The 26,448-nt window shown below is 43.4% G+C and overlaps 2 protein-coding genes across 3 annotated transcripts in view; both read right to left on the reverse strand.

Moving 5' to 3' along the window:
- LOC126563786 (uncharacterized) overlaps window positions 1-26,448 on the reverse strand; it is a 123,054-nt gene that overhangs the window by 22,958 nt on the left and 73,648 nt on the right. The window lies entirely within an intron of this gene.
- LOC126564578 (neural cell adhesion molecule 2-like) lies at window positions 1,646-18,682 on the reverse strand. Of its 2 annotated transcripts, none has more exons than XM_050221655.1 (7): window positions 18,616-18,682; window positions 7,092-7,457; window positions 6,823-6,954; window positions 2,682-2,834; window positions 2,420-2,607; window positions 2,214-2,333; window positions 1,646-2,111 (listed from the first exon to the last, which is right to left on the reverse strand). In XM_050221655.1, the coding sequence occupies exons 1-7, from the start codon at window positions 18,680-18,682 to the stop codon at window positions 1,650-1,652; spliced, it is 1,488 nt and encodes a 495-aa protein (XP_050077612.1). In that variant the 3' UTR covers window positions 1,646-1,649. The 2 variants fall into 2 exon arrangements, with proteins under 2 accessions (XP_050077612.1, XP_050077611.1); XM_050221654.1 differs by having other exon boundaries at window positions 7,092-7,460.

A 26,448-nucleotide genomic window follows, 5' to 3' on the forward strand; every position in this document is an offset into this window, starting at 1 on the left:
CACAACAGACCATAACTTTCGTTCTAGCTAGAGCTCATTCTTCTAGTAACTTTTCGCTTACATTCACATAAACACGTACACAATCATATTTGCCCAGCTATTAGTGTTTTAGCTGGGTTTGCCGTCCTACCTGCACCGTTTCGCTATTCAAAATGTACACATAAAACAAACGGCTGAGAAGTTGTTGCTTTTCAATATATCTAATCTACTAAGGGACCGGTTCCATTGGCTATAAGGATGTATGTGTGAGTGTTTGGTGGTGTGTTTGTGAGTGTTTTATTTATCCCAAGAGACCGCTTTGCTAAGGCAAAGTAATAAACTGTAGAAAGAATCAGAATAAGGTAAACGTTGTAATGCAAATTGCAGAACTTTAGGCGTTTTACAGGGTAGTGAGATGGCGTTCAATACAAATTTTGCCCAATTTTAATTTTAAAATCGGTGGCGTTAATTGCAATGTTTTTTTTGATAATCTTTCACAAAAGAAGCTGTCGCTTTGTCGTCATAAATTTGTGTACCAACATTCCGAGGAGTGTTGCTGGAATCCGGTATTAGACGTGACACCCTTCGCTCCTTAGTGTGGAGTGACAAGCCAACTACGTGGTATTAACATATTTATCAAGCCATTCGTTACCTGGTGTGACCTAATGGGTCGTTTAGCCAAGAAGAAGTAAAACCAGGAACGTGTGGTGCTTCTTGACTTGATTATAACAGAAGTTGAATCGTAAGTCTGAGGTCAGTCTAATACGATTGGTGATTTTCATGAAGAAACTGCTGTAAAAAAATATTTCACGATTAAGTGTCTAATTTTGAAAACGTCAATGATGAAACAAATCGAAAAAGTGTACAACTCTATTGCCAATATCCTGGTTTTTTAGTGTTGCATACTTGTAGGCGTAGCTTTCTTCCTAGAAATCAGATCAATGCACAATACTCGCTTATCAAAGTGCCTGTATTCTTACATATTTGCACCACAACCGATGCTTTTTTATGACCTTTTCAACAGCTTGTTACGTCCCTTCTTACACAAAGCTTTCTCCATCAAAGTGTATAAAGAGTAGTGTGTGAGTCTGAGTGTGTCGGTATGTGTCTGTGTGTCAATAAGGAATGCGATTTTCCTAATGATGATACTGCGCTGTTGGAGACACGCACACAGGCTCAAATGCTTTTTCTCTCAAAGTCTATTTTAACCTTGGCTGATGATGCATTGCCAGGGTTTCCTTATTCCAGGTTTTTTTTTTTTTCATTTGTTCACAGACTTCATCATGGAAGTAGTACCTCCACCATCTCCACACAAACGAGTCTAATTTCCGTAAAGTGACACTAAAAACTTTTCTCATCATGTCGCGACGTACCGATCGATCATTCGGCATCAGTGCGCTGCGTGTTGTTTGCTGGCATGCTGCTGCTGCTGGCCATTACGAAACGATGCGGAAGTTTTGCTCCATTGCCGTTTACCGTAGCGAGAGTTGCCAATTTCTCCTACCTTGTTTAATTTCCCGCCAAGGCCCAAGGGTAGTGTGTCGCGCGATGTGTCCGCGCCATATGCTTCACTTTTAGAACCTATTTAGGATTTATCTAGTTCGCTGTTTGCTAGTAGCTGGATTTTGGGAAAGGAATAGCAGGATCGTGTGTGGGACGTTAGCGGTGACCTAGAATCGAGCCTTGGTTAGGTCGGCGAATCGGTGATGCGTGATGGATAGGGCCGCCGGGAGCGCAACGGCCAAGAACCAAACGAACTTGAAGCACACGTCGGTGGGGTTCGCGTGTGCAATCGGACCACTCGACCCGCTCGTACCGTGCGGCTGCAGTGGATGGGTCGAGAATTCCTTCACCTCGGTCCAATCGCTCAGGCCGGCTGCGTTGCGAGCAGCGACCCGGATGAGGTACTTGGTGTCGGGTATGAGCTGCACCAGCAGATACGTTGCACCATCGGCCACGTCGAAGTCACGTCGGCTTGCCCGGTCCCAGGAGCGGGACTTTAAGTATTCGTCCGTCGGCATCAGCTCGAACCGGTACCCGATGACGGTGGTCGGATCGGGCGGAATGTCATGGGATTTGGTCGCACCGACGTCGATGTCGAGCGTGTCCGAGTTGACACCACGTAGCTGAAACTGTACGCCCGCATAAAGCAGCGGCCCCAGCCCAGAAGTGGAAGGCAAAAGAAAATGTCACGTTGAGCCGGATGTTGGAATGTTCCCACTGCCACTACTCACCAGACTCGGTGGGTCAGGTTTGGTGCCCTCCTTCAGGTGGATTTCCTGCGTAACGGTGCCGAGTTCGTTTTTAGCCTCACACTTGTACTTGCCGAATATGCTGCTGGTTTTTATCATGATCTGAAATGGTGCAGGAAAGAAACGGAAAACGGTAAAGAATTCTTTGCCCGGTGTCAGAGGTGTCACCCGGCACTACTGCAGGTTACCTGCAGCATCGACACGTGGCGCCCGTTGTAGATGATGTGGCTTTTCGGGGTGAGCTTTTTATTGTTGGCCGACCAGCTGAAGTTGGCCGGTGGTTCGGCGGTAGCTTCACACGTAAGATTAACCACACCGCCAACGTACCCGTACGCGTCCGTTACGGATGGTTTCCAGGCCGGTAGGTAGGGTTTATCTGCAATAGGAAGAATCGAATCGAGGAGGGTTGCATTGCTTGAACCGTACCCGCTTGCGCACATATGTACGTACGTTTGATGTTGAGTCGAATCGTCTTCTCCTCGAAGCTGCTTCCGGTGGCCGAGATCTGGAAAGCCTTGCACGTATACTCGCCGCTATCGTTCTGCACCACCTTCTTGATGGACATTCCGTCCGCCAGCTTGCTGTAGCGTCCGTTGTTCGAGACTGCGAGCACGGGCGGCCAGGTTTTGTGTTAACAAGGTGAAAAGTGAAGCGAATTTAAATAAAGATCTCTCGGGGTTGTCCGGAGGTCCGGAACAATCAAATTGTTGTTAGCATTCAAATTATATGCTAATGAGTGAACTGGGTGTAGGGAAGTTGTGCGCTGGGTGTGGTTCCGATAGCGATCGATAGCAATGTCAAGGCGACGGAAGGTGTGAATGTCATTTGCATGATATAGTCCTTCTTCCCTAAGGTAGGTACAAACAAGCTGCACTGAAATGGTTCCAATATCGTGAATGTGTCATGCGTATTGCATACTTTGAGGCGAATAAGTTACCTCGATGAAATAGAGCGCCCAAAACTATGCAATCGGAATAGTAAAATCTCTCCTGTGCTGTTTTGTTAGTCACACATTTTGTACGTGATTGGCGACATCAGAACAGTCGCTTTTGCACCGTTCTCGTAGTTTTCTTTTTCTCCCCTGAATGGAGACGCCTGGTGTTTTCTTGTACCATGTTTACACTCTTGTTCAACAAGCAAAGCATTGCAAAATACTGTAACGAGCTTTTCGCTTCTCACCTTCCAATGCAAACGTCATCGAGACTAATGAGTTTTTTTTTTGCTTGCCACTCCAACAAACGGAAAACCGAAAGGCACCACCGAAGTGGTAACTGAGTTTGGTAAGAAAAGTCGAACCTCGGCCAGGGAATCATTTCCCGGGAAGTTTGTGGCACGAGGAAGGGACACACTCACTCAGGGATGACTTTTTGTTTTTGCCTCTATATTAAATGTGCAAAAGCCCGTGGGTACCCGAGGCGTACCCGTGCGCCAGAAAGCCATTGAAGCGTGGAAGTTTTTCTTCCGGTGCTTCCTGGTTGTGGTTCTAGTTCTAGTTTCTTCCGGCAAGTGCTTGCACCTTATGGTCGCACCCTACGTCGAGCCTTCTACCACCCGCTGGCTTATCTGATGGAGTATTTTGTTTGTATGTTTTATTTATCGCCTTGTTCCGCTTTGGCGAGCGAGGCCGTGGGGTGGTTGGTTGGGTTCCGGTTCTTGCTGTAACAATTAATTTGAGGCACAACTTCTGACGCTTCCAACGCTAGAGGGTGGAGCGCCCGGTCGACTCATGATGCGATTTATGTGGTTTATCGTTTTCTTCTCGAGATCGTTCGCCAGTGTTTGCGAGCAAAGCGAGTTTGGTGGGAACATCGTTGCGCCAGATAGTTGCCGTTTCGGTAAGTTGTTGTTGGCAGTAAAAAGTGGTTTAGCTGCTGTGTACGGTGGGCTGTAAAGCAGCAGTGCGGTTTCACTTCCTGAACTGTATGGCGCGGCTTTTGTTGATAGTGGGAAAGATCGGTTATTCGGCGACGGAAATTGTAGCCTTTTCGAATAAGAAAATACACACACAGAAGCATACAAACGCTCCTGGAAGGTTGCTTGCTTGTTTAAGTAGTTATCCAAGTTGTTGTTGTTTGACTGCTTGGTTGCATCATTATCAGGCGAAGATATCTAAACAAGCAGCTATTGCTTCGAGTTTCAAGCATGTATTCGAGGAAAGTTTTGAGGATTCATTGAAATTCTTTAACAGCAGTTGCCATGAATTGTTATGGGTTGTGTGTATCCATTTTTAGTGAATAGGGAATGGAAAAAAGTTTCTTGAAATAGTTTCACATAGACGGTTTGGCTTTAGTTTCAAAACCAAAACCACAAAAATAAAAGGATTGTGTTATAGTGCATACATTTAGGCGCTCACATATGAAAATTATGCTTAGGTGGTTTTTGTTGTCAGTGGAACATAAATGAGATGATTAAATCTAAATCGATTGTGTGAATACCGACAACCACCATTTTTCACCTCTTTCCACATTATGTGGTATTGTTTCATAATCCATCATCATATAGGGCAATCTTGCATAATTATAAGAATGATTTTTTTTATATAACTATATTGTTTTGCCTAAAAGAATTATCTTTTATGATGGCCAAGCCTTATTGCTTTATAAAATATTTAATTTATAACATATTAACATTAAACGAATTTTTAAAAGCCTGCATGCAAAGCTTGTTCCATACGATAATATTAGGAAAAGTCAGGAATTTTAGAATAATTTCCTTGTTTTTTGCCTTATCCCGGGCACATTCGGTTGAATATAATTAACAAATAAATAAAAGCATTCAGTAAGGTGACACAGCTTTTAATTGTCTCTTGAAATCATCAACAATAGACAGAAAAGAAAAGTAGTAATTTAAAATGGGTATGAATGAATTGAATTGGAAATAAAATAAAATTTAAATTGTTATTTAACACAATCGAATTCTAATCCAGCTTCTTCGCTCATTGTTTGGTAGAGCATATTTGTATTGTTTTATTTATTCAAAAAACCAAAATTCTTCGTAAAGCCTGTACAATATTCAAACACATAAAACAATCGATAAAAACACAACACACAATAGCACACGCTCGTACCACTTTCTAAATTGAAAGGAAAACTATGAAACTTCACAAATGCTTACAACAAAAAAAAAAGCTTCTATCAATGGTAGCCAGTTTTGTTCTTGTTGTCCTCTCGTGTGCACGTGCATTGTGTTGGCTGTTGTGTGCTGCCTGATGTGCACTCACGTTTTATACAGCATTCAATTTCAATTGCCATGGAAAGAGGCACTGTTGGGATAAAACCCCTTTTATGAATCATTTGCTGTTAAGAAATCTGTTCCACGTCGGTGATGCTTTTTTTTTGTAACGTACACGAGCGACCCGTTGTACAGTGCCGCACACACATACACACAGTAGATGTACGTGGAAAAAAAAAACACACCATCATGGGTGAAAAGCTTTTAAAATCGTTGCCCCGTCAACGCGTACGTACGGTGCAGTGAGCCCGCCTGCAATATGGCGAAGACATCGTTCATCGCTGTACCATCAGCAACGAAACAATGCATGCTTCTTCACCATAATCATTGTTCTCTCTTTCCCTCTCCGCTTCCTTGGCACGGTAGCCCAGGTTGAAGGGTGCCAATGACAAGTAGACGGTGTAAAAGATGGCCATCATGAACCGGTAGCAATGAAGAGACATAAATTCTACCGCACGCTGCACGCCATTATACCTCTGCAGGCGATCAGGTGAGCGAGCGAGAGCTTTGAAAGCTTTCGGTGTGTGTGTGTGTGTGTGTGTGTGTGTGTGTGTGTGTGTGTGTGTGTGTGTGTGTGTGTGTGTGTGTGTGTGTGTGTGTGTGTGTGTGTGTGTGTGTGTGTGTGTGTGTGTGTGTGTGTGTGTGTGTGTGTGTGTGTGTGTGTGTGTGTGTGTGTGTGTGTGTGTGTGTGTGTGTGTGTGTGTGTGTGTGTGTGTGTGTGTGTGTGTGTGTGTGTGTGTGTGTGTGTGTGTGTGTGTGTGTGTGTGTGTGTGTGTGTGTGTGTGTGTGTGTGTGTGTGTGTGTGTGTGTGTGTGTGTGTGTGTGTGTGTGTGTGTGTGTGTGTGTGTGTGTGTGTGTGTGTGTGTGTGTGTGTGTGTGTGTGTGTGTGTGTGTGTGTGTGTGTGTGTGTGTGTGTGTGTGTGTGTGTGTGTGTGTGTGTGTGTGTGTGTGTGTGTGTGTGTGTGTGTGTGTGTGTGTGTGTGTGTGTGTGTGTGTGTGTGTGTGTGTGTGTGTGTGTGTGTGTGTGTGTGTGTGTGTGTGTGTGTGTGTGTGTGTGTGTGTGTGTGTGTGTGTGTGTGTGTGTGTGTGTGTGTGTGTGTGTGTGTGTGTGTGTGTGTGTGTGTGTGTGTGTGTGTGTGTGTGTGTGTGTGTGTGTGTGTGTGTGTGTGTGTGTGTGTGTGTGTGTGTGTGTGTGTGTGTATGTGTGTGTGTGTGTGTGTGTGTGTGTGTGTGTGTGTGTGGAATGAACAACATAAAAATGTTTTCGTTGGGCTCAGTGGCAATGTTTCATCCGGCAACGTTTTGTGTTGATGAGGTATGGGTAATGGCAATGAAGAGTGAAATGTAGCACTGAACTTACAGAACAGAGGTTGGCCGTTAAAGTACCAGGATACGGACGGTTCCGGATGTCCTTTTACCTCACAGCGGATGGTTGCGTCCTTATCTTCGACGGCAGTTTGCACCGTGCTTGTATCCCGGAAAGAAATGGGTTCTGTAGAAGTGCAACAGCAAAGAGTTAGAGGGAAAAAGAGGTTACGGGCAAAAAAAAAAAAAAAACGCGCAGCCAGCGTGCAGTAACATCGTTACACACGCTGTTATCCTTCATGGGTCATTTTTCTTATCCCTTACCGTAAACGATCATTTTAAAGGATTTTCGTAGCGCCGGAACGCTCACCCGACCCTCGGTTGCTGTGGCCGTCCCGTCCACATCCACCTCGCACGTCCAGTTGCCCTGATCCGACCGGGCGATCGCTTCAAATATCAGCACAAGCGAATCACCCTTGTCCTCGATGTGCACCCGGCCCTTGGTTTCGCTAATGACGACATTTTTCGGATTTCGCCACTTTAGCTTCACTTCCTGGTTCGTGTGGCTGCAGGTGACCATGCGCGACTGGTCGACGAAGTGGGCCGTCTCTTCCTCGGGGGCAAGCCTTAGCGTGTCGGCTACCGGGGCGGTCCGCTTGGAGATTTGTTGATTGCCATTAATGGAGGATGCTGCTGGAATGGGATGAGCGTATGGTAAAAAGGATTTATTATAAAATACACATTGTCAAACGAAAATCTGAAACAGCAGCAAAAACAGGGTCCAATAAATTTTGAGTCATCACATCGGAGATAAGGTGATTCAGCCAGATGCTCTTTTTGACCGTGCTTAGGAAACGCCTGTCCCCAAGCGCATGAATCATCTTCGCCATTGCTTTCGACGCTTCGTCCGATTAATTGTGTCAATTACTGGGCACCAACAGTACGGCTATGGGTGAAATTTGTTGTGGAGACGGATTGGAAGAGCGTGCGAGATAAAAGATTAATTTACCGCCAGAGAGTTTTGTGTGGGCTGTATCGCTCCTGTGGAATGACATTTTCATGCTTTCGTTGCCATTCTTTTCTAAACTCCCCTTTAGCCAAATGACCTTTGGGGTTAGTGCGTTCTGTTGGTGCCCCAGTGGGAATTGGTGCTAATGACGCACAGCTCTCAGTCGACAAGCATCTGATAAAGAGTGACAAATAAGAGGTGCTAACGGTGGTTTGTATTTTTAAAGACAGCTATGATAAACTACGCCTTAAAGTATGCATTGGGCGTAGCATAAAGTCGATAATAATCATCGTTTCAAATTGTTTGCTTAACAACACATAAAATAATAAATAATAATAATACAAAAGGGGCGACCCGGTGGTATAGGCGACAGCGGCGCCGGTCTTCAAACCGCAGGACCGGGGTTCAAATCCCATCCGGACCGTCCCCCCGTAGTAAGGACTGACTTACCTCACTACGTGGTATTCATAAGTCAATAAGGCCAGGCCGTTCTTACGAAGAAAAAGAAACACATAAAATACAGTAATATGGATTGACCAGATGCATTGAGGGAGTGAAGCCAGTTGGTAACATCAAATTACGTGCGGATAGAGTCAATATTCGGGATCAAAAATTCATGTTTCTCTCGGAGAAAACTAGGAGGAAATAATCAGATTTGGACTGGGTCTCTGAGGTGCAGGAGAGCCCTGATCTTTTTAGATTATATATTTTTGACGTTTTGAATGGACGTTTTGACATCTCATCGTTTAATGTAACTGATTGACTGACTAATTGGGCTTATTTTTGATCACAGATAGCTGACCGACGTCAAAGATTCGATTACTTATCTAAACATCACCCCTTCATAAATCAGGGGTATCAATGCTACTGGTAGAGTCATCTTTCAGTTAGGATTTCGACTCATTGATCTTAAACCCGAGCTTTCTCGTTGCCTATTCGATCTTGTGATGATCTTCTGCTGCATAGCATAACCATAGACAATGATGATTGTGCCTTCAGCGTATACCAGGATCTGGAATCCCTTCTAAAACGCTGGTTTTCTAAGTTTTCTTCCCTGAACATCAGATCAGAAAAAAGACAGGGAAACATATTTCCTTGACATAAGCCCTTTGGAGGAAGCAGTTTTTCACCTGGTGAGTTGATCATTGGCATTCTGATAATGCCAATGTGGCTTAAAACACAATCATTCAATAGTGTAATAGCCCTGCTGTTGCTGTACTCAAGCTTCCTTGTTGAATATTTAGGTAGGACGTCGATGACCGCAAGTTTCTAATCGATTTACTAAGCCATATATGAGTGAAAATTCTTCTTTTAAACCACCATAAAAAACAGCGAAAGAGAGCGTGCGTCAACGCCTCTTGGTATGCAATATGCATAATATTTTGCTTTTTATTTATAATTATATTTTAATTTTTTATTTCATGAGTTCGTTCCAAAACAAACAAAACCAAAGCGTGCAATTGGTGTTTGATTAAAATGAAGGAAATTTATAGATGATCAAAAAACACAAATATTAAAATGGAATTAAACGGTTTCATTAGTTTTGCTTTAGCTCTGAAAACACCATTCCCTTGGCGTCCGTAATGGAACACACTCATCAGCACGAAGCACAAATAATCACTCGATAATAATCAACAATCAGCAGCTCGATTGTTGGATTTGGCCGCCGGTTCAAGTGATCATCGCCATGGCCGAAATGGATACTGAGTAAATATGATTGTGGTGGTAGCATTGATAGTGGAGGTAGCTTTGGAATTGAAAAGTGTGCCACATTAAATTATACGATTGTGATTAGGGTGGTGTTAGCGTCACTTGTGCGAAACAATAGATGTGGCACAAAACCACAGGAGAAGCTTTAATGTAAGCGCGCATTAATATATGCATTTGTTTAACTAAACTTTGTGGCAAATGTGGTGCGCATTGAATGCAAATGTGATGGAAAATCTAATCATATTTAATTTGTATCGATTGTGTGTACATTCGGTGAAGCAGGAGCACGATGAGGAACAATAAACAGTCAATGATTATACGGCGTACGTTCGTGACCTACCGCATCAATGGGATCAATCGCAAAGTAAAGGTTCCGTTCGAAAATTGGCTTATTTCTATTTTCCAATGAGCATTCCATTTATGATTGTTGAGCTTGCAAAACCGGGCTTATCTAACGTTATCGCGTAAGAGCTCTTTTGTAATGTTGGATTGATTTAATTTAAAATCATCCTAATCATCTCTGCTTGCACTTTTTCCGCCACTCTTTTCGCCCGGCCCGTTTGTGAATCTCACTGCAAACCGGTGAGGCATTGGTTTGAATTTATGGATACTAGCAAAACAACGAATCGTAATTAATTGCTTAACGGCTTCCGAACGGCTTCATAGTGAGTGGTGAAAATAGGGCATAATGTGGTATAATGGACTATACGGTACGGTCAAGTACAGCGAGTACAACTCTGTAAACGTGTATCGGAGCAGCACCATGAACATGATAGAAACAGACGATCTATAAATTACATTCAACCACACTGACCACTGCGAATGGTGAAGCCCATAAAGAGGCCACGGGACGACGACGTCGACGAACGCCTTTTCGATTCCTTAAGAAGCAATAGGGATTTATTTGCGGCATCGGTGAGAACGGTTCGGAACGATTGTGTTTGGTGTTTGAGGGGTGGTTTTGGAGGGTGACAGGATTGGTAGAGATACGGAAGCGGAAGGATGTTTGTTACGAAACAGTGCAATTGCATACATCGGTTGAAGGATGTGGCCATTACGAGGCGTATTAGGTGAGCGTAAGGAAATGACCAAGCCAACACAACTTACCTTGTTTTATGTGATAAGAATGCTACTGACTAGGCCCACCCTAGTAAGTTGATGATGCAGTTTTACGAGCTTTAGTAAGCTTTCGAACGTAAGCGCCTGCCAGTATGCAATCTGGAGAGCAAAATGCGTCTTCTTGGCGATTTTAACCACATCGCACGTGTTACGAGATCAACTATTTGTTAGCGTCATGTTGTAGTGAAATTAATAATCCCGGAACCCCGGCGTAAATTTATCCTGTCCAAAATGTGGTTGCCCTTCACAGTTCCAAGCGTTCCCGGTGGCAAGAACGCCGGAAATGAAGTGGTTCCCGAAAGAAACTTACCATCCCACGCGGATGAAAGGTAGAAGACGGTTTCGATTGCCTGCCCTTAAAAGCTCTCATGATGGTTGCAATCAATCAAGGCTTTGGGTGCAAAAAAAGGGGGGCACTCAAAGTGTGAGTCTACACGGTTAAGCTGACGAGGCGGAAAAATGAAGCTGTTTCGAAGCGACCCGCATAAGTTTCGTTCCGATTTATCACCCGCTCGCTGTCAGTTTTTTGATAAATGTGTGCATGAAGATCATGAAAAGTAGATCGTCAACGGTGCTGAGTGGGATGCTAGAATGGAACGTTGAAGAAAGTGGTGAAATGAAAGCGATCTGTGGTTGTTGGGGGTCGGGTGGATCTGTCCCCGGTGGATTGAATCCAACTACACGAAATAGTGTAGTTGCGGTGTGTCACAGAAATTGCTTATTCACTCCTTACGGTCGTAATTCGACCAGAAACCGTTCCGGGACAGAACGGCTCAGAAAACCTCACTCAGTTGTGAATGTCGTGCCGCGAACGGGAGACGATTACTTGCAACATGAAGAAGCCCTTGAAAGGTTAGGAGTGCACGCATTACGAAGCGTTGGAATGACGATTGACTTGTTATCACCAAGTTGCTCGGTGTGTGACAGCGACTAGAAAGCGAGTGGTTGGGATAAGGGGACGCGTGACGGGGATGAGATTCAATTTTCGGATTTGTTCAGAATAGTTTGCATACGCGACGCCTCGTCCTTGCGTTTGTAGGTACGTGTGCGCCTTGCGGTTGTGCTGAGCAGTCGACACACACACACACACACACACGCACACACAGGAGTGACAGTTTGCTTTGATTAGCGATGGATGTAATCAAAGTTGGCCTGCTTCTGTGGAGCTATCGCAGGCACATATAGAACACGAAGTTCTTTTGATGTTCGGAGCATAGTAGGAATGGATGGAAGAATGACTCGTGGTAGCAAGAACTGTCGACCAAGGTTTTGTATTACCCTAGGACACATTTTCATATCCCTACATGCTTCGTGTGGTTAAAGGGAAGGCTCTAAGGCTAAAGCGAAGAACATCTATACGAGTGCAAGAGAACAGGTTGTAGCGGGAAAATCTGCAACATATCCAGTTTAGAAATCCCTCAATCAGATCCTGCTCCCTACAGGATAATTACCGCAGTAATCGTGTTTGTAGCACTGCATATTGTGCTTTTGGTTTGGTTCATCGATACCATGCCGTCGACCGGCTCACTGCACATTGTCACAATAATAATCATTCCATTCAATGAACTTCAACTCCGGGGGGAAAATGTGGAAACTTTGACGCATTCCATTGTGCTGGCAGATTCAGGTAGATTGTGTACTGTCTTCACGCATCTAGTATCAATTGCCAGGAGGAATGTTGAATCCTTTCATTGAGATTGACGTACCGCGAAGAACGTCTTTCGGGCTCTTTCTCTCCCTTTTGCAGATTGCTCTCGATAACATGCAATTTGAGATGTGATAGCTCTTCAGTTGCAGTGAATCTCAACACACACACACACATATATACAAATATATTGGATCATCAAAAGGATCTTCCACCGCAACCCAGTACAGCGTGTGGGAACAATGTGAAAGTTGTTTTGTTATGGCTTTACTTTATGGCATACTTTACGGCGCGTGTTCACCGTACGCGTTTTTAGAACGACTGTTAAATGGAGCTTTGAAGCACGCTTTTGTTGACGAGTGTGTGTGTGTGTGTGGTCTTGTGAGAGCTGAAACTCGAACCTTAGAAAGCTGGCCATGCGTTGAGGTAGGCTCTCGGTCGGTTTTGCTGGTGGCCGGCTGGAATAGTTGGAAAATTTTAATAAATACTTTACCAAACTACCGCCGCTATGCGATGTAATTGGACAGAGTTGAAGATGGGAAGGTAAACTTTTCCCTCTTTTAACCATCCATTAGCGAAGGAATAAAAACATAAGAGAACCTGTCAGGAAAAAAAAGCTGGTACCGTGGACGTGGACGAGAAGAAAGTAAAGTAAAACAGAAAGGTGGAAAAATAATGCAAAGTTTCGCATAATCTTTCACAAGCACATATTACAGAACTTTTGGCCCCGTGTTGACCTGTGAAAAAGTGATCTTTGGGGAGGGGGGGGGGGGGGAGTGGGGAGTTTTGGTATTTTTTCTTTTTGTAGAAACTTTCTTTTCTGAGGTTATTTTGGAATTGTGTATGAACGTTTTGGGAGGCAGTATTTCGTTTCTGAACTTACTAAATGTCTGTGTTTGGGTGTGTATTTGTGTTTTTTAGTAGTTATTTGCGACTTTTCGCATTCCTTTCCAGCTGCTTTACGAAAGGCAAACTTCATTTTTATCGAGTGCACGAAATGTATGCTCCAAACATGTATTTATCCAACAACCATCGAACGATCAGAAACAGCACAAATATGGCGCTTAAGCCTCCCTGTCTAGGGAGAATAAAATTTGATCAGCTGTTCTTTTTTTTTGTCCGTGAAGATTGTGGCAATGTTTTTGGCAGCTTCGGGGAAGCTCACTGCACTATTTATCACCGGTGGGATCGTTTGGACTACTCCGGACTGCATTTGCCCGGTTCGCGTGGTTTGATGTTCTTGTGCAAATGGTAAAGTTTTCCTACCAACGGCTCTCGGCATTATGGTCAGATATTTTTTTTACCATATTCCACGTACGAAACTGAGGGTTTTTTTGGCTTCATTTCCTCCTTTTTTTTTGCATGGAACAATTCTTTATTTTCCATCTGTTTCGCAGCTTTTTAGCTGCCGGCAGGGCTTTCTTTTAGGAAATGCAGACAAAATGAAAAGGAAGGAAAAACTTTTTTGATTAATTCCGATTCCCAGCTCCGTTTCCGATGGGATGCTTTTAAATATTTAACTGTCCCGACTCGATGGGCATTTTTGTTTTCCACTCGCGCTCTTTAGTTTGTCGTCTTCTGCACACGACCTCACCGGAAGGAAAGTGATGTATTTACACAACAAAACCCCGGATTCTTTTGATCTAACGGAGTGGTCTCTGGTCCGGCCATCCGGATGCTGCAGCTCGTGTGACAGTGGTCGATGTTTTCCAGTCGTGTCGGAACTGGTTCTTGTCGTTTTTTTTTTTGTTGCCAACCAAATCCCACCAAAACTAAACCAGAATAAATGTGACCAAATTTGGAAATTGTGCTGTCGTGTTTACAGTGTGGCTTTCTAGCAAACGGCGGGAACAGCTGTGGAAGAGGATGACCAGCGGTTCAAGGGTCGAAAGTTTTATCGCCGTTTGCATTGCATAGTAACAGGGTGATAAAGAGTGGTGTTTGAGGGGTGGGAGGGAGAATGGTTGGTCATTTTACCTCCTGCCGCTTAGTATCGTAAGCCGGAAGTTTTTGGCCAAAATCCTGAACTGGACTGGTGATGAATAAATAATCGTTTAGTTTTGGTCCTGCTTTATTTTTCTTACCAAAAGTGAGCGAGCACTCTCGTGCCCTTTAGCGTGGTGGCCTGGTGTTGAGGTAGGTCGTGGACAAGTGGAGACAAGGGGAAGTATGTGAATGTGTTCCAAGCTTCACAGCACACAGTTCGAAGTACAGTTTGAGTTTCTGGCTGAAAGGGTAATTGGGATTGATAGCAGCAAGATAAATGTTTCTCTAATGGATACATGCCCACCCGCACAGATTTGTCGGGAGCTGCACTGGCGAGAATGGAACATGCACAAGCGGACAGTCAGCTTTTCTTTCCCTTTGGTACATATTAAACAGGGCAGGGAGTGCAAAAACCGTTTAGCTGCAACGATCGTGCACACATTAATTTCCGGATTTAAGAAATAGTGGAGCTCGATCGACGATTTGTGCAAGGATGCGAGAGACAGAGAGAGAGAGAGAGAGAGAAAACTCTCACTTCCCAGGAAGTTTCCCAGGATATACAGACGCACACACACACACACATAGTTCATCCCATCCATACACGTCTAGTAAAGCAAACGGGACGGAGGAAAATTTATGTCGAACCGCGCCAAGGGCTTGTAGAACAAGGGCTTGGCGTATTAAAAATTCATTCCCGAATCATGCATTTCTGCAAAGTCCGTTGTCCGGACATGAATCAGCAATGAGCGTGTGGAGGTTGATTCTAATGGCTGTAAATCATGGGATAAATGTGGGCCAAACCCGGCCCAGCCCCTTGCCTGCACAGATAAAAACGAACCGTGAATTTAAATGTGGCACACCAAAGCGACAAAGTGCGGTCGTTCGGATCGAACAACGGCGTAGCGTAAGAAAGTGGTAGGAAAATGAAAAATAAATATCAAATGTCGAGACAAACGAGCCGGATGGTAAAGAAAAAAAAACCTGTAAGCAAAGATTTTAAGGACGAGTGTGTCGTGTGTGTGTGTGTGTTTGTTTTTTAACGTTGCTCTCACTCTCAACCCACTTTGAAGGATGTCTTTTTACGGTTCGTCGTTTCATCACAATCTCGACGACGGTGTACGGAGAACCGTCCGTCCTGCCGAGTTGTGCACAGAAATAGGCCGTTATCAATCATGAGTGATGGGTTTGGGAAGGAAAAATAGGAACATTTTTCATGCGTGGAATGGGGTGGATCGCGTTGCCGTTGGGTTAGGATCGGGGATTGAATGATAGGTGAATTATTTGAGGTTGTTAATCAATTTCCGCTTCCGTAGATTTCTTATCGGATATGCGACAACCGTTCGTGGGGGTTGATAAATTTTAAACCCGTGACGTTTGGGCATTTCAAACGATGGTGCGGTTCGTTTATTGTTTTTTTTATAGCTTATTTGTAGTAAATTGGAAGGGACGATTTTGTACAGTAATTTTCATTATAAAACTGTTTATTTCTTACAACTGCGAATCGATTCGAACATAGATAATTCGCTTCTGTGGCATACGTCATTGGAGCCGCCTTCACGCAAATGCATCACACAAATGTATGCATAGTCCGGGCATGATCATTTCTGCGAAGCTCAATGCAATAACAAAACAACTCGTAATCAAATGTATAGATTATGGGAACCTAGATGTCTAGCTTTTAAGCATACAGTGTTCGTAGAACCTTTCGCAAGAAGTTGATACTGAGTGAATTTGAAACATTCTTGGAAACTTTGTGTTTTTTTTTTAATAATTGATAGAAGAATTGTACAGTAAACAGCCGTAGACAAGACTATCGCATAAAAGTGTACGTAAACAGTTTCTAGCGTGATTGGTGTAATGTATTGTGGAATTTAATTGTTTTTTATGCTGGTGAGTTTGTTCCAGCTACAAGTCTGTGATGCAAAATTAAGGTTTGAGTGAAAAATTTCTCCTACTTTTTCGGTAACAGGTGAAAACTCCCTTGAGCTTGAATTTCTTGCCTGGCAAGGAGTAAATTGCCCCTGTTTTAGAATCCATAACCACAACGAGGAACTGCTGAATACAGAAGTATTCAGCAGTTCTTGATAAATTTGTTCCAATTGTATAACCTTCCCCTTTTCATTTAGTTTTACTGCCTGCCATTTCTGGGTATCTGACTTGTCTTGATGCTGGGTGTTTGATACCGTTAAAACAACGTTTATAAATGATAAAATGTAGTATAAACTGGTTACTTTCAAACTAAAACTGGTTGCTAAAATCTGTTGGAAAATAGTTAAGACGAGGGCTAGTCAATCCATTTCATGTGCGTGGATTCTACACATGGTTTTTGGATGATCTAGTTGGACTGTGGAATCCTTCCTGCTTGTGCTAGCAAGCTACTAGCAGTGTTCATATGGGATCACAATATTGTAGTTGAAAATATAGATAATAAATTACAGTGAAGCTAAACTAGAAACCCAATTACGGCGCGGTGCAATGAAAGTCTTGTTCGTTATTCATATAAATTTCATAACATTCACCAACATGAAGTAACAGGTTGGCTGATAAGTCCCCGGTCTAACAAAGAAAAACGTTTTTTTGTCAAAATTCGTTTTTATTATTCAACATAGTTCCCTTCAAGAGCGATACAACGATTATAACAACCTTCCAATTTTTTGATACCATTTTGGTAGTACTCCTTCGGTTTTGCCTCAAAATAGGCCTCAGTTTCGGCGACCACCTCTTCATTGCAGCCAAATTTTTTCCCTGCGAGCATCCTTTTGAGGTCTGAGAACAAGAAAAAGTCGCTGGGGGCCAGATCTGGAGAATACGGTGGGTGGGGAAGCAATTCGAAGCCCAATTCATGAATTTTTGCCATCGTTCTCAATGACTTGTGGCACGGTGCGTTGTCTTGGTGGAACAACACTTTTTTCTTCTTCGTTCTTTTTTCGTTCGTCAAGCAACCAAAAGTTGCTTGACAAAAGACGCTCTGTCTCACAAACTAATTGACATACAGACGTCAAATTTTGACACGAATCATTTGAAGGTTGGTGCTATATAAAAATAATATGCATTTAATACTAGCGGCGCCATCTATGGGCCAGACCGGGGACTTATCAGCCAATCTGTTAGATCGACAAGAATTACAAGAAATTCAATAGAAAATAAAAAAAGGCACATGTTCCACAGACGATTTCTTGAGAATTTAATTTCATACTACAAAGAAGGGGACTGCTTTCAGTTTAATTAAATCTGATGTTTGTTGAAATATTTCTTTTTAAATTGTAGAAAGTATCTTTTCTTTTAAGAGTTAATTTGCTCTTTAAAAAAACGACTCTCCTTTGTTGCGTGTTCAGAACATCCGCTGCACCTTCTCCGAAGACAAATAAAAATAATGCGATGATAATTTACACCCAAGGAAGGAAGCATATTGCCACCCAAAAGTGCGAAAGGGTGTCACCGTTGATGCATCATAAAGAAGTGTTTCCGTTCCAGCTGCTTGCTGCAAATGCGAAATGAAACAACAACAAAAATCCTGGGTGCGTCTGCCTTTGTCAGATACTCTGATTGGCACCATATAACTGAGGGGACCATCTAGAACAGTGCAGAACCGCATACACACACACACACACTGCACCAAGAATAGAACATAAAATTCCATTTGTATGGCAGGGTGCAATCACCAAATCGCGATGGTGTCTGTTTCACTCACTGTTCACTGAACAAAGAATCGCGAGAATGGCCATGACCGCAAACGTACACACTCCACACTGCTGTGTGGCGTCGTGCGTGTAGTGTGACAATTTCGTGACAGTTGGCCCTTGAAGAAAAAAGGGGATGGAAAAGGAGAAGGGAAACATTTTCCGAAACAGAAATCGCGACCAACTCCGTATGTTTCGTTGCTAGCAGTGTTCCATTCATCTTCCTGTCACAACTTCGATACCAGACGCGACAATGCGATTAGTTCGTCCAAAAAACAGCGCCTTTGGACTCGAAGGTTTTTTGTTTTTTTTGTTTTTTTTTTTTCGAGCACCAGAACACAACAATGACCTTGAGCAATTCGCGTGTTTCGAACGAAAAGTTTAGTTTAAAAGCAAGAACATAAACGCATACAGGACAGAGCACACACACATACACAACATCTGCTTATCCGTCTGTTGTTTGTTCTTTTTTTGTTCAATCCCTTAAGTCGCTCCATTCTCGAAAGGGCCACCACGCGACACATGGAACACTGGATGGAACATTTCCGGACCGAGCCAATCCAATTAGCTTTGCCGGGACAGACGACGATTGGAGTGTGTTTTTGAAACAACTCGAGCCAATTGTATGACCCACGACGGTACGATCTTGGTTGCGCGTAGTTCGCGACATTCACGACGATCTTCTTCAGTAACACTCACCAGCAATAAGAAGCAGGAAATTGAATCCAAAGTGCATCCGAGTCATGGTAATCCGGGGAGCAATCATTGTCGGCCGTTTTGGGTGCAGCACTGCAAAACACCGGGCAAGCTATAATCCTTTCCAGACGTTGCCTATTGTTTCACCACACCGACTCGCACTGACTTACTGGCCGCTGGTGCGATTTCTGGCGTTGTCACTAAAGGCTCGCGATAGCAACTGCACTCTTCACAGCATGGCTTGCATAGCAAAATTTTTTAACCACAGGCGCATTACAGGATCAACTTCTTTGCAATAGCAAAACATTGGCTCACACTCGCATACAATTATAGCAAACACTTGCAAAAACGTTGGAGAATCGAGTGGAAAACGTGAACACGTTAATTGGATTATATTCGATTATCGAAGTCTCCAGCCGTCCAGCAAAGCACTTGTAAAGGTGAGGGACATATGCACACACACACACTAAGATATTGAAACACCACTTCCTTGTGGATTGTGTCACCGATCGATGGATTTGTTTCACTTCGAATTTGGCACGAATGACGCGTGGTTCAATAACCGGCCCACCACTTTTCCCGTGGTGTCTGGATTCGGCCCACACAAGACACTTAAGACACTTGCAGATGCACACCGCACACAGAACTCGCTTAATTAGTGAACGAGCATCATCAGCAACACTAACTCCACTCACCAACCTCCACTCACTTGTTCACCAGCTAAACTCCAGCTAACCGAGGGTACCCAAGACACCACCCAAGACCACATACACTTGTCGAAATAAATTGAATTATCGTTTCGAGCCGGTCGCAGTCCGAAAACGCCTGGAAACCACTTAGGAGTGGGTAATTTTGCTCACCATCAATCTTCAATTTTACTCTTAGGAGCTTGGCATCACTTTAGAACGATCCGATGATCACTCCTACACCCGCTTCACGCTTCACACTCGGAATCGGTTTAATTTTATTCGATCAATCAATGTACACACACACAAGCACGCACAATCCCGCACACCCAACACTGCTCTTTCCACCACCTAACCTGTTGACCCTATCCCTTTGCCCTTTTATCACAAACCGTGACACTTTTGATTAGAAAATCGACTCCTCAACGATCGCGTGCAACGATGCTGTGGGGGACCTGCGCTTCCGTGTTTTGGGTTTCGTTGCGTGTGTGTTTCTTTTTTTTTATCTTCCTTCCTTTTGCACCAGCTTGCACCGAGACGACACTCCGCACGAGATTGAATACGGTCGCAGCAGTGAAAGGGCCACCATCCGCTAAAAACCCATTCCCGATGCGAAGGTTTGTAGGATGAACAACAACAACGCGTGAACTGCAATCGGTTCACCCGAACGGTTCGGGGCGGCGAAATGAACTACCACAAACCCGATTCTGGAAAGGATGAACGCGTGCGCTGTTCATCACCCACCGGGATGAGTGAATCGGTGAATTTGGAAATGGTCATCTGTTTGCGATTTAAAAAAAACGGATTCTGCATCGACACCAGAAGTGGCTCAAATCGTGCACGGCAAGCGGTCGTTTGTGTGTGCTCCATGAAATTACATAACCATCATCTACGAATGCCCTATACACGCACCGCTTGTCACATCGATCCAGGTGGCCGTGTGTCATATGTGAAGGGAGCTATGCTTTTTTTCTCGAGGGCGTACAAGACACGAGATTAGAATAATAACACCCGAGCAAGCTCGTTCAAGTGCAAACACATCAAAGTGTATTTTTGTTCCATCTATCAGCTTCCATGGCTTCCATTCGGCTGATGTGAAGTCCCGATCATTTGAGAGTGGTTTTGCAATTGCAACCATTTTCGAAAAGCAAGACAAAATCCGGCTTCCGTTTTTAGCTGCAGAAAGCTTCGTGGACAGATGGGGAGAATAATGCACAAGTGGTAAAGATTGAATTTCTATCATTTTAATTACAACCCAGTGCAGGATTGCATTCGCTGGTCGCAATGTGTCCGAAGCCTTTGATGGTTGGCAATTCAAGCCGCTTCATCTTATGCATTTCTGTGCTGTGCTTCTTGGCTTTCCAGTTCGTCTCGGTGCAGTGATTGAAAAGTTGTCCACCGATAAGTTGGAGGCGCGAAAGTTTTCCCTACCAAACGATCGGGCAAATGAACAACTTCAAGCGAGCCTAACTTTATGGTGCTGTCAGTTTCAGCGTGTTCGATATTTCTTTCCCACACACACACACACTCCACACGCATTCAATGCTTGGTGATGTGGCGCCATCAAGACGATCTGCCCATACTGTCTCTTGGGGCCGATGGGGAAGAGCAAAAAGCGGAGTGGGTGTGTAACTTACTGACAGGTGTCTTTTTTTTTGCTGTTGGTTGAATTGTAGTAGCTTTTATCATCTTCCATGTTGTACAAGGCAAGTTCGCTTTTTTTTCTTTTGCTGCAGAAATTATGAAGAAAAAAAAAACGTGTAGATGTCACAGCGTACAAAACGCCACAGCACAGTGTTCTACTAGGGAAAACATTGTCCCCATTTTTTTTTACACTTCCACAAGTGGAAAGGCACGTGATAACCATGATGGACGTTAATCGTGCACAAAGTTATAATAATTCCTACAACTGCTGTGTTTGTTTTATGCTTGCGTGTGAGTGAGTGTGTGTGTGTGTGCGCGCACGTGTAAGTGTTTGCGTCAGGCAGAAAAGACAGCTTTCTGCCCCTACAACATGCCGAAGGTAGGTCGAGATCATTGTTGGCTTCCAAAGCTTTTTTTTTTATTGCTGTTGTTTCGGTTGTCTTGCTGTACGCAAACACTCTTGTTTTTCTCTTTCTTTTGGTCGCTTCCACTGTATTTATCTTCTACCACCTTAACTGTAACAACCACAGCACAAAACACACTGGACAAGGAATTGAAGTGCGGTGTTTTAATGAATCTTTTTTATCCATTAGGACCGGGCGGTTCTGGTTATCTTGTGTGTTTTCTTGATGCCATTAAAGGTGAGGAGTGTATGCAAACAGTCCTCAAATTAGCGCGAATCGGCGAGCGTTAATGTGGTGCTAGTGAATGTTTCCTACTTCTTGGGAAATTATGCTTGGGGGGAGGTAAGCGTTTTTGGGACAAATAAGGCGGTTGAAGAGCGAAACGCAAAATGGTTCTTTTGCAGGACATTCCGAGGTGACGAAAATTTGAGCTTTTTTGCCATTAGAAAAGAAGTTCAATGGAAAGTGATTCGTCATTGAAATTGCATACCTTAAGGGGTACATCGGTGGAAGCGCCTAAAGATATGCAATTTATCTATTTCTTCAGAATCGCCCATGTCACCTGGGCTTTCCGCGGCACGAAAGTAGTGCACTAAACTCAAAATGTATCACAAGAAACTTTCACAACGCATTGAAGAACTCGTCTCGCAACCGATGGCAGCTGTCGAACTGATGAAGGGAAGCAGTGCGTCCAGGAAATGTCAAGAGTGGTCGAGAATAGCGGACAGAGGACAACATACACGTTCGAGATAGGAGAGCAATTAGTGTGTGCTTTGGAACGTTCCGAAAGACCTGCCCTCCCCCGCACAGGGTTCCCCAAAGAAACACCCGGAAAGCGTATTGTTCTCGCAGTAGTACAGTTGAACAAGAAACTTCGGGTAGTGTATGGCGCGGTTTTCTAGTTCTTCTCCTCTGTTCGAAATACTGTTTCCTGGAAGGCACAATCCTTTCACATCACTGGGACAACTGTGTGTCGGGAGATACACACACACACACACACAGACGCTTTTAACTGGCGTCGGAACGAACGTTCACTTATCATCGTCTCCACAGATACAACACTGTTTTGGAGCCTGGAGTTCCTCCGGTTGCTCGTCGCTTCCGTTTGCTTTTTGCTGCAGCTCTGCTCATCAGCTCACAGCTGTCCCGTTGTTCGTCAGGATGTATGCAAAAGCGGTGCGGTGTTGAGGGTTGCGTGAAAATAGAACGCGCGGACTGCGACTAGCAGCATCAGAAAGATTACCGGGGAGCGCCCATTGAAAAGAACTATCCCCGTTCGGCTCTCGGCGGGGGCGAGTGTGTGTGTGTGTGTGTGTAGTTTTCATTGAGATAACTGTAAATTATTAAGCATCGCTTACGTTAGCTCGGCGGTAGTGTGGAGTATTGTTTTCAAGTTTCCTCATACCATTGAAAAGGCTTCTTTTTTTTATTTGTGTGCCGATGAGCTGGATGTGAGAGTTCGTGTTCATGGTCGACCACCCTTGGAGCTAGAAGTTTTCGCTTACACGGATGCGATGATGCCACACGTGTTGTGCAGTTTTGCTGAAACAAAAGATAACGAAAGTCACGTAACGCAAATGAAACCGCCACCGACGAATGGCGAGTGGAATCCTACGGGAATGTGTTTGTGCGCCTTGGTTGGAACCATTTCCTTTTGGTAGCAAGCAAGCGATCTTTCGTCTCCATTGTGCGTGTTTGGTTCGTTTTCAGCACATCATTCACAGTTACAATTGATGGTTGTGTATTTTTGCGATTCTTCTGTGCTGGGCGATGCTTAAAGACATCCTCCCCCTTTGGGGTGTATAGAGTAGACGCAGTGATCAAATTTATGTTGTACACTCACAGGTTCTCCCCAATCATGAGGCTGCGATAGCATTAACTAAACCGATTCGGGTTTTGAGGTCAAACGCAGCAAAAACCCGATGGCTTTTGCTACAGTCCTACGGTACATTTGTGTTTTATTTTTCATGCACGTTCAGCATCCTAGCATGGCAAGCATGATGCTGAACATATTTGTGCACTTTTGCTCCATTGGTACCAAAAGTCTATCCAGTTCGGCAGCACTCGAAGGACCCGATGTAGGGCAGGTTCGTGCGTCAATGCACCAACGCTCACGGGGTGGAAAGTGCCGAGCGTCGCTAGAACTAGCGTGCAAAAGGAAAACCATTTTCCTGAAAATTGGATAATAAATTGAGCGACACAAATCAAATTTAGATACACGGAAAATTTGATCAGGAAAAGTGAGTAAATTCCAGTGACGACGGAGCATGGCACGGATGCGCACGGTGCTGGAAAATGGTATCGAAAAGGGAATAAAAATTCTTGATATGTGTCTCGGCGAAGGCACATCGAAGGCACTGCTTGAGAAGGGGCAAAAAAAAGGGGTGCATTTCCTGGTGAGTGTGAAAAGAAAGATTTTGCACAACGTGCCCGCCCGTTACCCGTCCGTTACGAAAATGGTGTGCCCTCCGATATTGCGCGAATGAATGATCAATATTTTAAAAATCAATTTTACACAAATCTTCCCTCCATTTACGTCCGCAGTCGAAAACGAAAACGTAGTGCGGGAGAAGTCAATGCGACGCTACCAGTGATGGAACGAAAGCAAAGAGAGAAAAAAAAAACACCTACTACAAACGTCAACCCGTTTCAAGAAAGCTCAAGATGCTATCCGTGTGAGTGAGTGTTGGTTGCCATGGTAACAGATGGTGGTTGCCTTGTGTTTGATTTTCCCAATGGGGAAAATCACACCGGTGAGCAAGCAAAGCGTTCCGATCGTGGCGACCCTGTTGCAGCGCAGGTGGATATGTTAGGTGCATTGACGACGGCTCAATCTGTGCACGGTTGGTTAGGAACAGGTGGTTGAAAAAGGGCATTCAAGGCTGCTTTATGGATCGTTTGAGTGTACTTGCACGGCTTGACGATGTTTCATGGGCAAGAATTACTCTTCGAGGAAAAAGGTGATGACGTCGTGTCAGTAAATAATATGCTTGAAGTGGTTTATGCTGGGAATTTTAAAATGTATTGTATAACTTTAGGCACATGTTGTACAGTGAGTCCCAAAAGTATTGGTCTAGTTGCGTATTTTATTCTAACAAGGGAAGTTTTAAGGTGATATGAACCTTCCAATAAGATTTGATGGCTGATTCATTGTGACTGACCCTGTTGTGAGGACTGACTTTAGAACAACTTGATGGCAGCAAATCTAGCAAGCCATTAGATTGCCAGCTCAAACATTATTCATTAAGCAACGAAGAAGTCGAAATTAATATATTAAAACATGTTTTGGTTCAAAATTAAAAAAAAAGTAAAATTATAATAATTTTACAACAATATTAAAAACAGCCTTAATCAATACTTCATCGAGTTTTCATATGTATCTGTGACTAATTATCGTTTTCCTTGCATCAGAATGATTAAAATTCACCCACCGATCATTCCACTTTTAGCTTCGACTATTCTGCTCTTTGCTTGATGCAAATGTGCTTTTGAAGATGAAACGTTTTTCGTTGAGCAAATTTTATGGTAAAACGAACCACCGTGATGCTTGTTTTTGTGAATGTGTTGCCAACTATATGTTTTTTAAATAAAAATTTTACAAACAATTCATGCTAGCCACCAAAAAGTTTGCAATCAGTTGCTTTATTTTCAATTTATAACTCAGCGTAAGCGCTGGGATTCATTTTTGCCGTAAAATATTTAATCCATTAGTCCAGCCTTCCAGGCATAAATGAACGATATGAAGCGGTGTTCAACTGTTTGATTTAATTTTTGTTTTCTCAAAATGAGTTGTAGATCATATAAAAACGATGAATTTGTTAGATTGCACAAATCACTTCATTATTTCCATTTCTTTGTTTGTTTCTTATGTCATAAATTTTTTTAAACTTTCTCTTTAATTTAAAACAATATTTGTTTAGTTTATATAATAAATAATACAAATAAAATTGAGTTCAAAACTTAAGGTTTTGCTGATTGGAACATGGTAGTACCTTGAATTAGTATGAAGAGCATTCGTTACAAAAATCGACTATAAGGATGCTCTTATCCTTTTGTCTGTAACTGTACATTCAGGCGACATAGTAATCAATCCACTGAAAGCACCCTGTGACTGTATGGAATTTACTATTTCTTCAACAACTATCTTGTTACGGCGCTTGTTAGTCTTCTACAGTAAAGATCCTGTCAACGCAGGACCGAAGTAAATAATGCAAAAGTTTTAATGAATGAAAGTTATGGACACAGATAAATGTAAGCTGTAAGTTTTTTTTTTTTGAAAGTGTTATCAGCTAAATGAGTCGATCTAAATCCCAAAAACTTATCACTATCCACTGGATGCACTGGATGGATACGGAATGGAAAGTTTTTCCTACCATCTTTGCTTTGCTGTTCAGTTTCAGCCCCAGAAGAAGAAGCAAGTGTAAATGGACATTTAGCCACGGCACAGATAGCTAGCGGGTAGGGGTGAAAAATAAGTTTTTCCTCATCCGCTACGAATCGCTTTTGTCGCATCTGCTTAATGTTTTCCGTTATTTGTTCCAACTGGTTGCAAGAAAGTACTAAACTTTGTGTCCAATTCAATCGGTTTTCCGTTTTGCGTGTCTGGTACGGTGGAGAAAGATGCATCACTGCAACGGCACTGTTATTTATTATCATTTTACAGATGAATTGAATGTCTGCTTTGTGTGAATATCCATGCGACCTTTATAGGTTAGAAAGAAAAAGTACGTACGTTTTGAGGACACTGAAAGAGAACAACCGTTGAATGAAAGTAGTACGAAAAGGAGCGACAAATTGTCGCTGGCAACAAACTTCCCTCTTTCGGTTGAAAAGAAACAACAAGCACATACAAACACAGAGAGCAAACTGCTCCCGGGGTCACTGGCAAACTCCGAAGCAACCGCAAGAAATAGAAACATTTTTGGGGGTTTTTTCGGGTACAGGGTAAAGTTTTCCGTGTGGCAAAACTTTTAATCTGATCGGAAGTTTGCAGGCGCACAGAATGTTCATTTCTGTGTCCAACCCAGGGCTGGGCGTCAGTTGTGTTGTGTGCAACATTGAGTCCCGGTGAAACCTATTTCTTTCCTGTGGCACTTTGAAAA

The sequence above is a fragment of the Anopheles maculipalpis genome, chromosome 3RL (genome assembly GCF_943734695.1).
Source record: "Anopheles maculipalpis chromosome 3RL, idAnoMacuDA_375_x, whole genome shotgun sequence".
In the NCBI taxonomy this organism is placed as follows: Eukaryota; Metazoa; Arthropoda; class Insecta; order Diptera; family Culicidae; genus Anopheles; species Anopheles maculipalpis.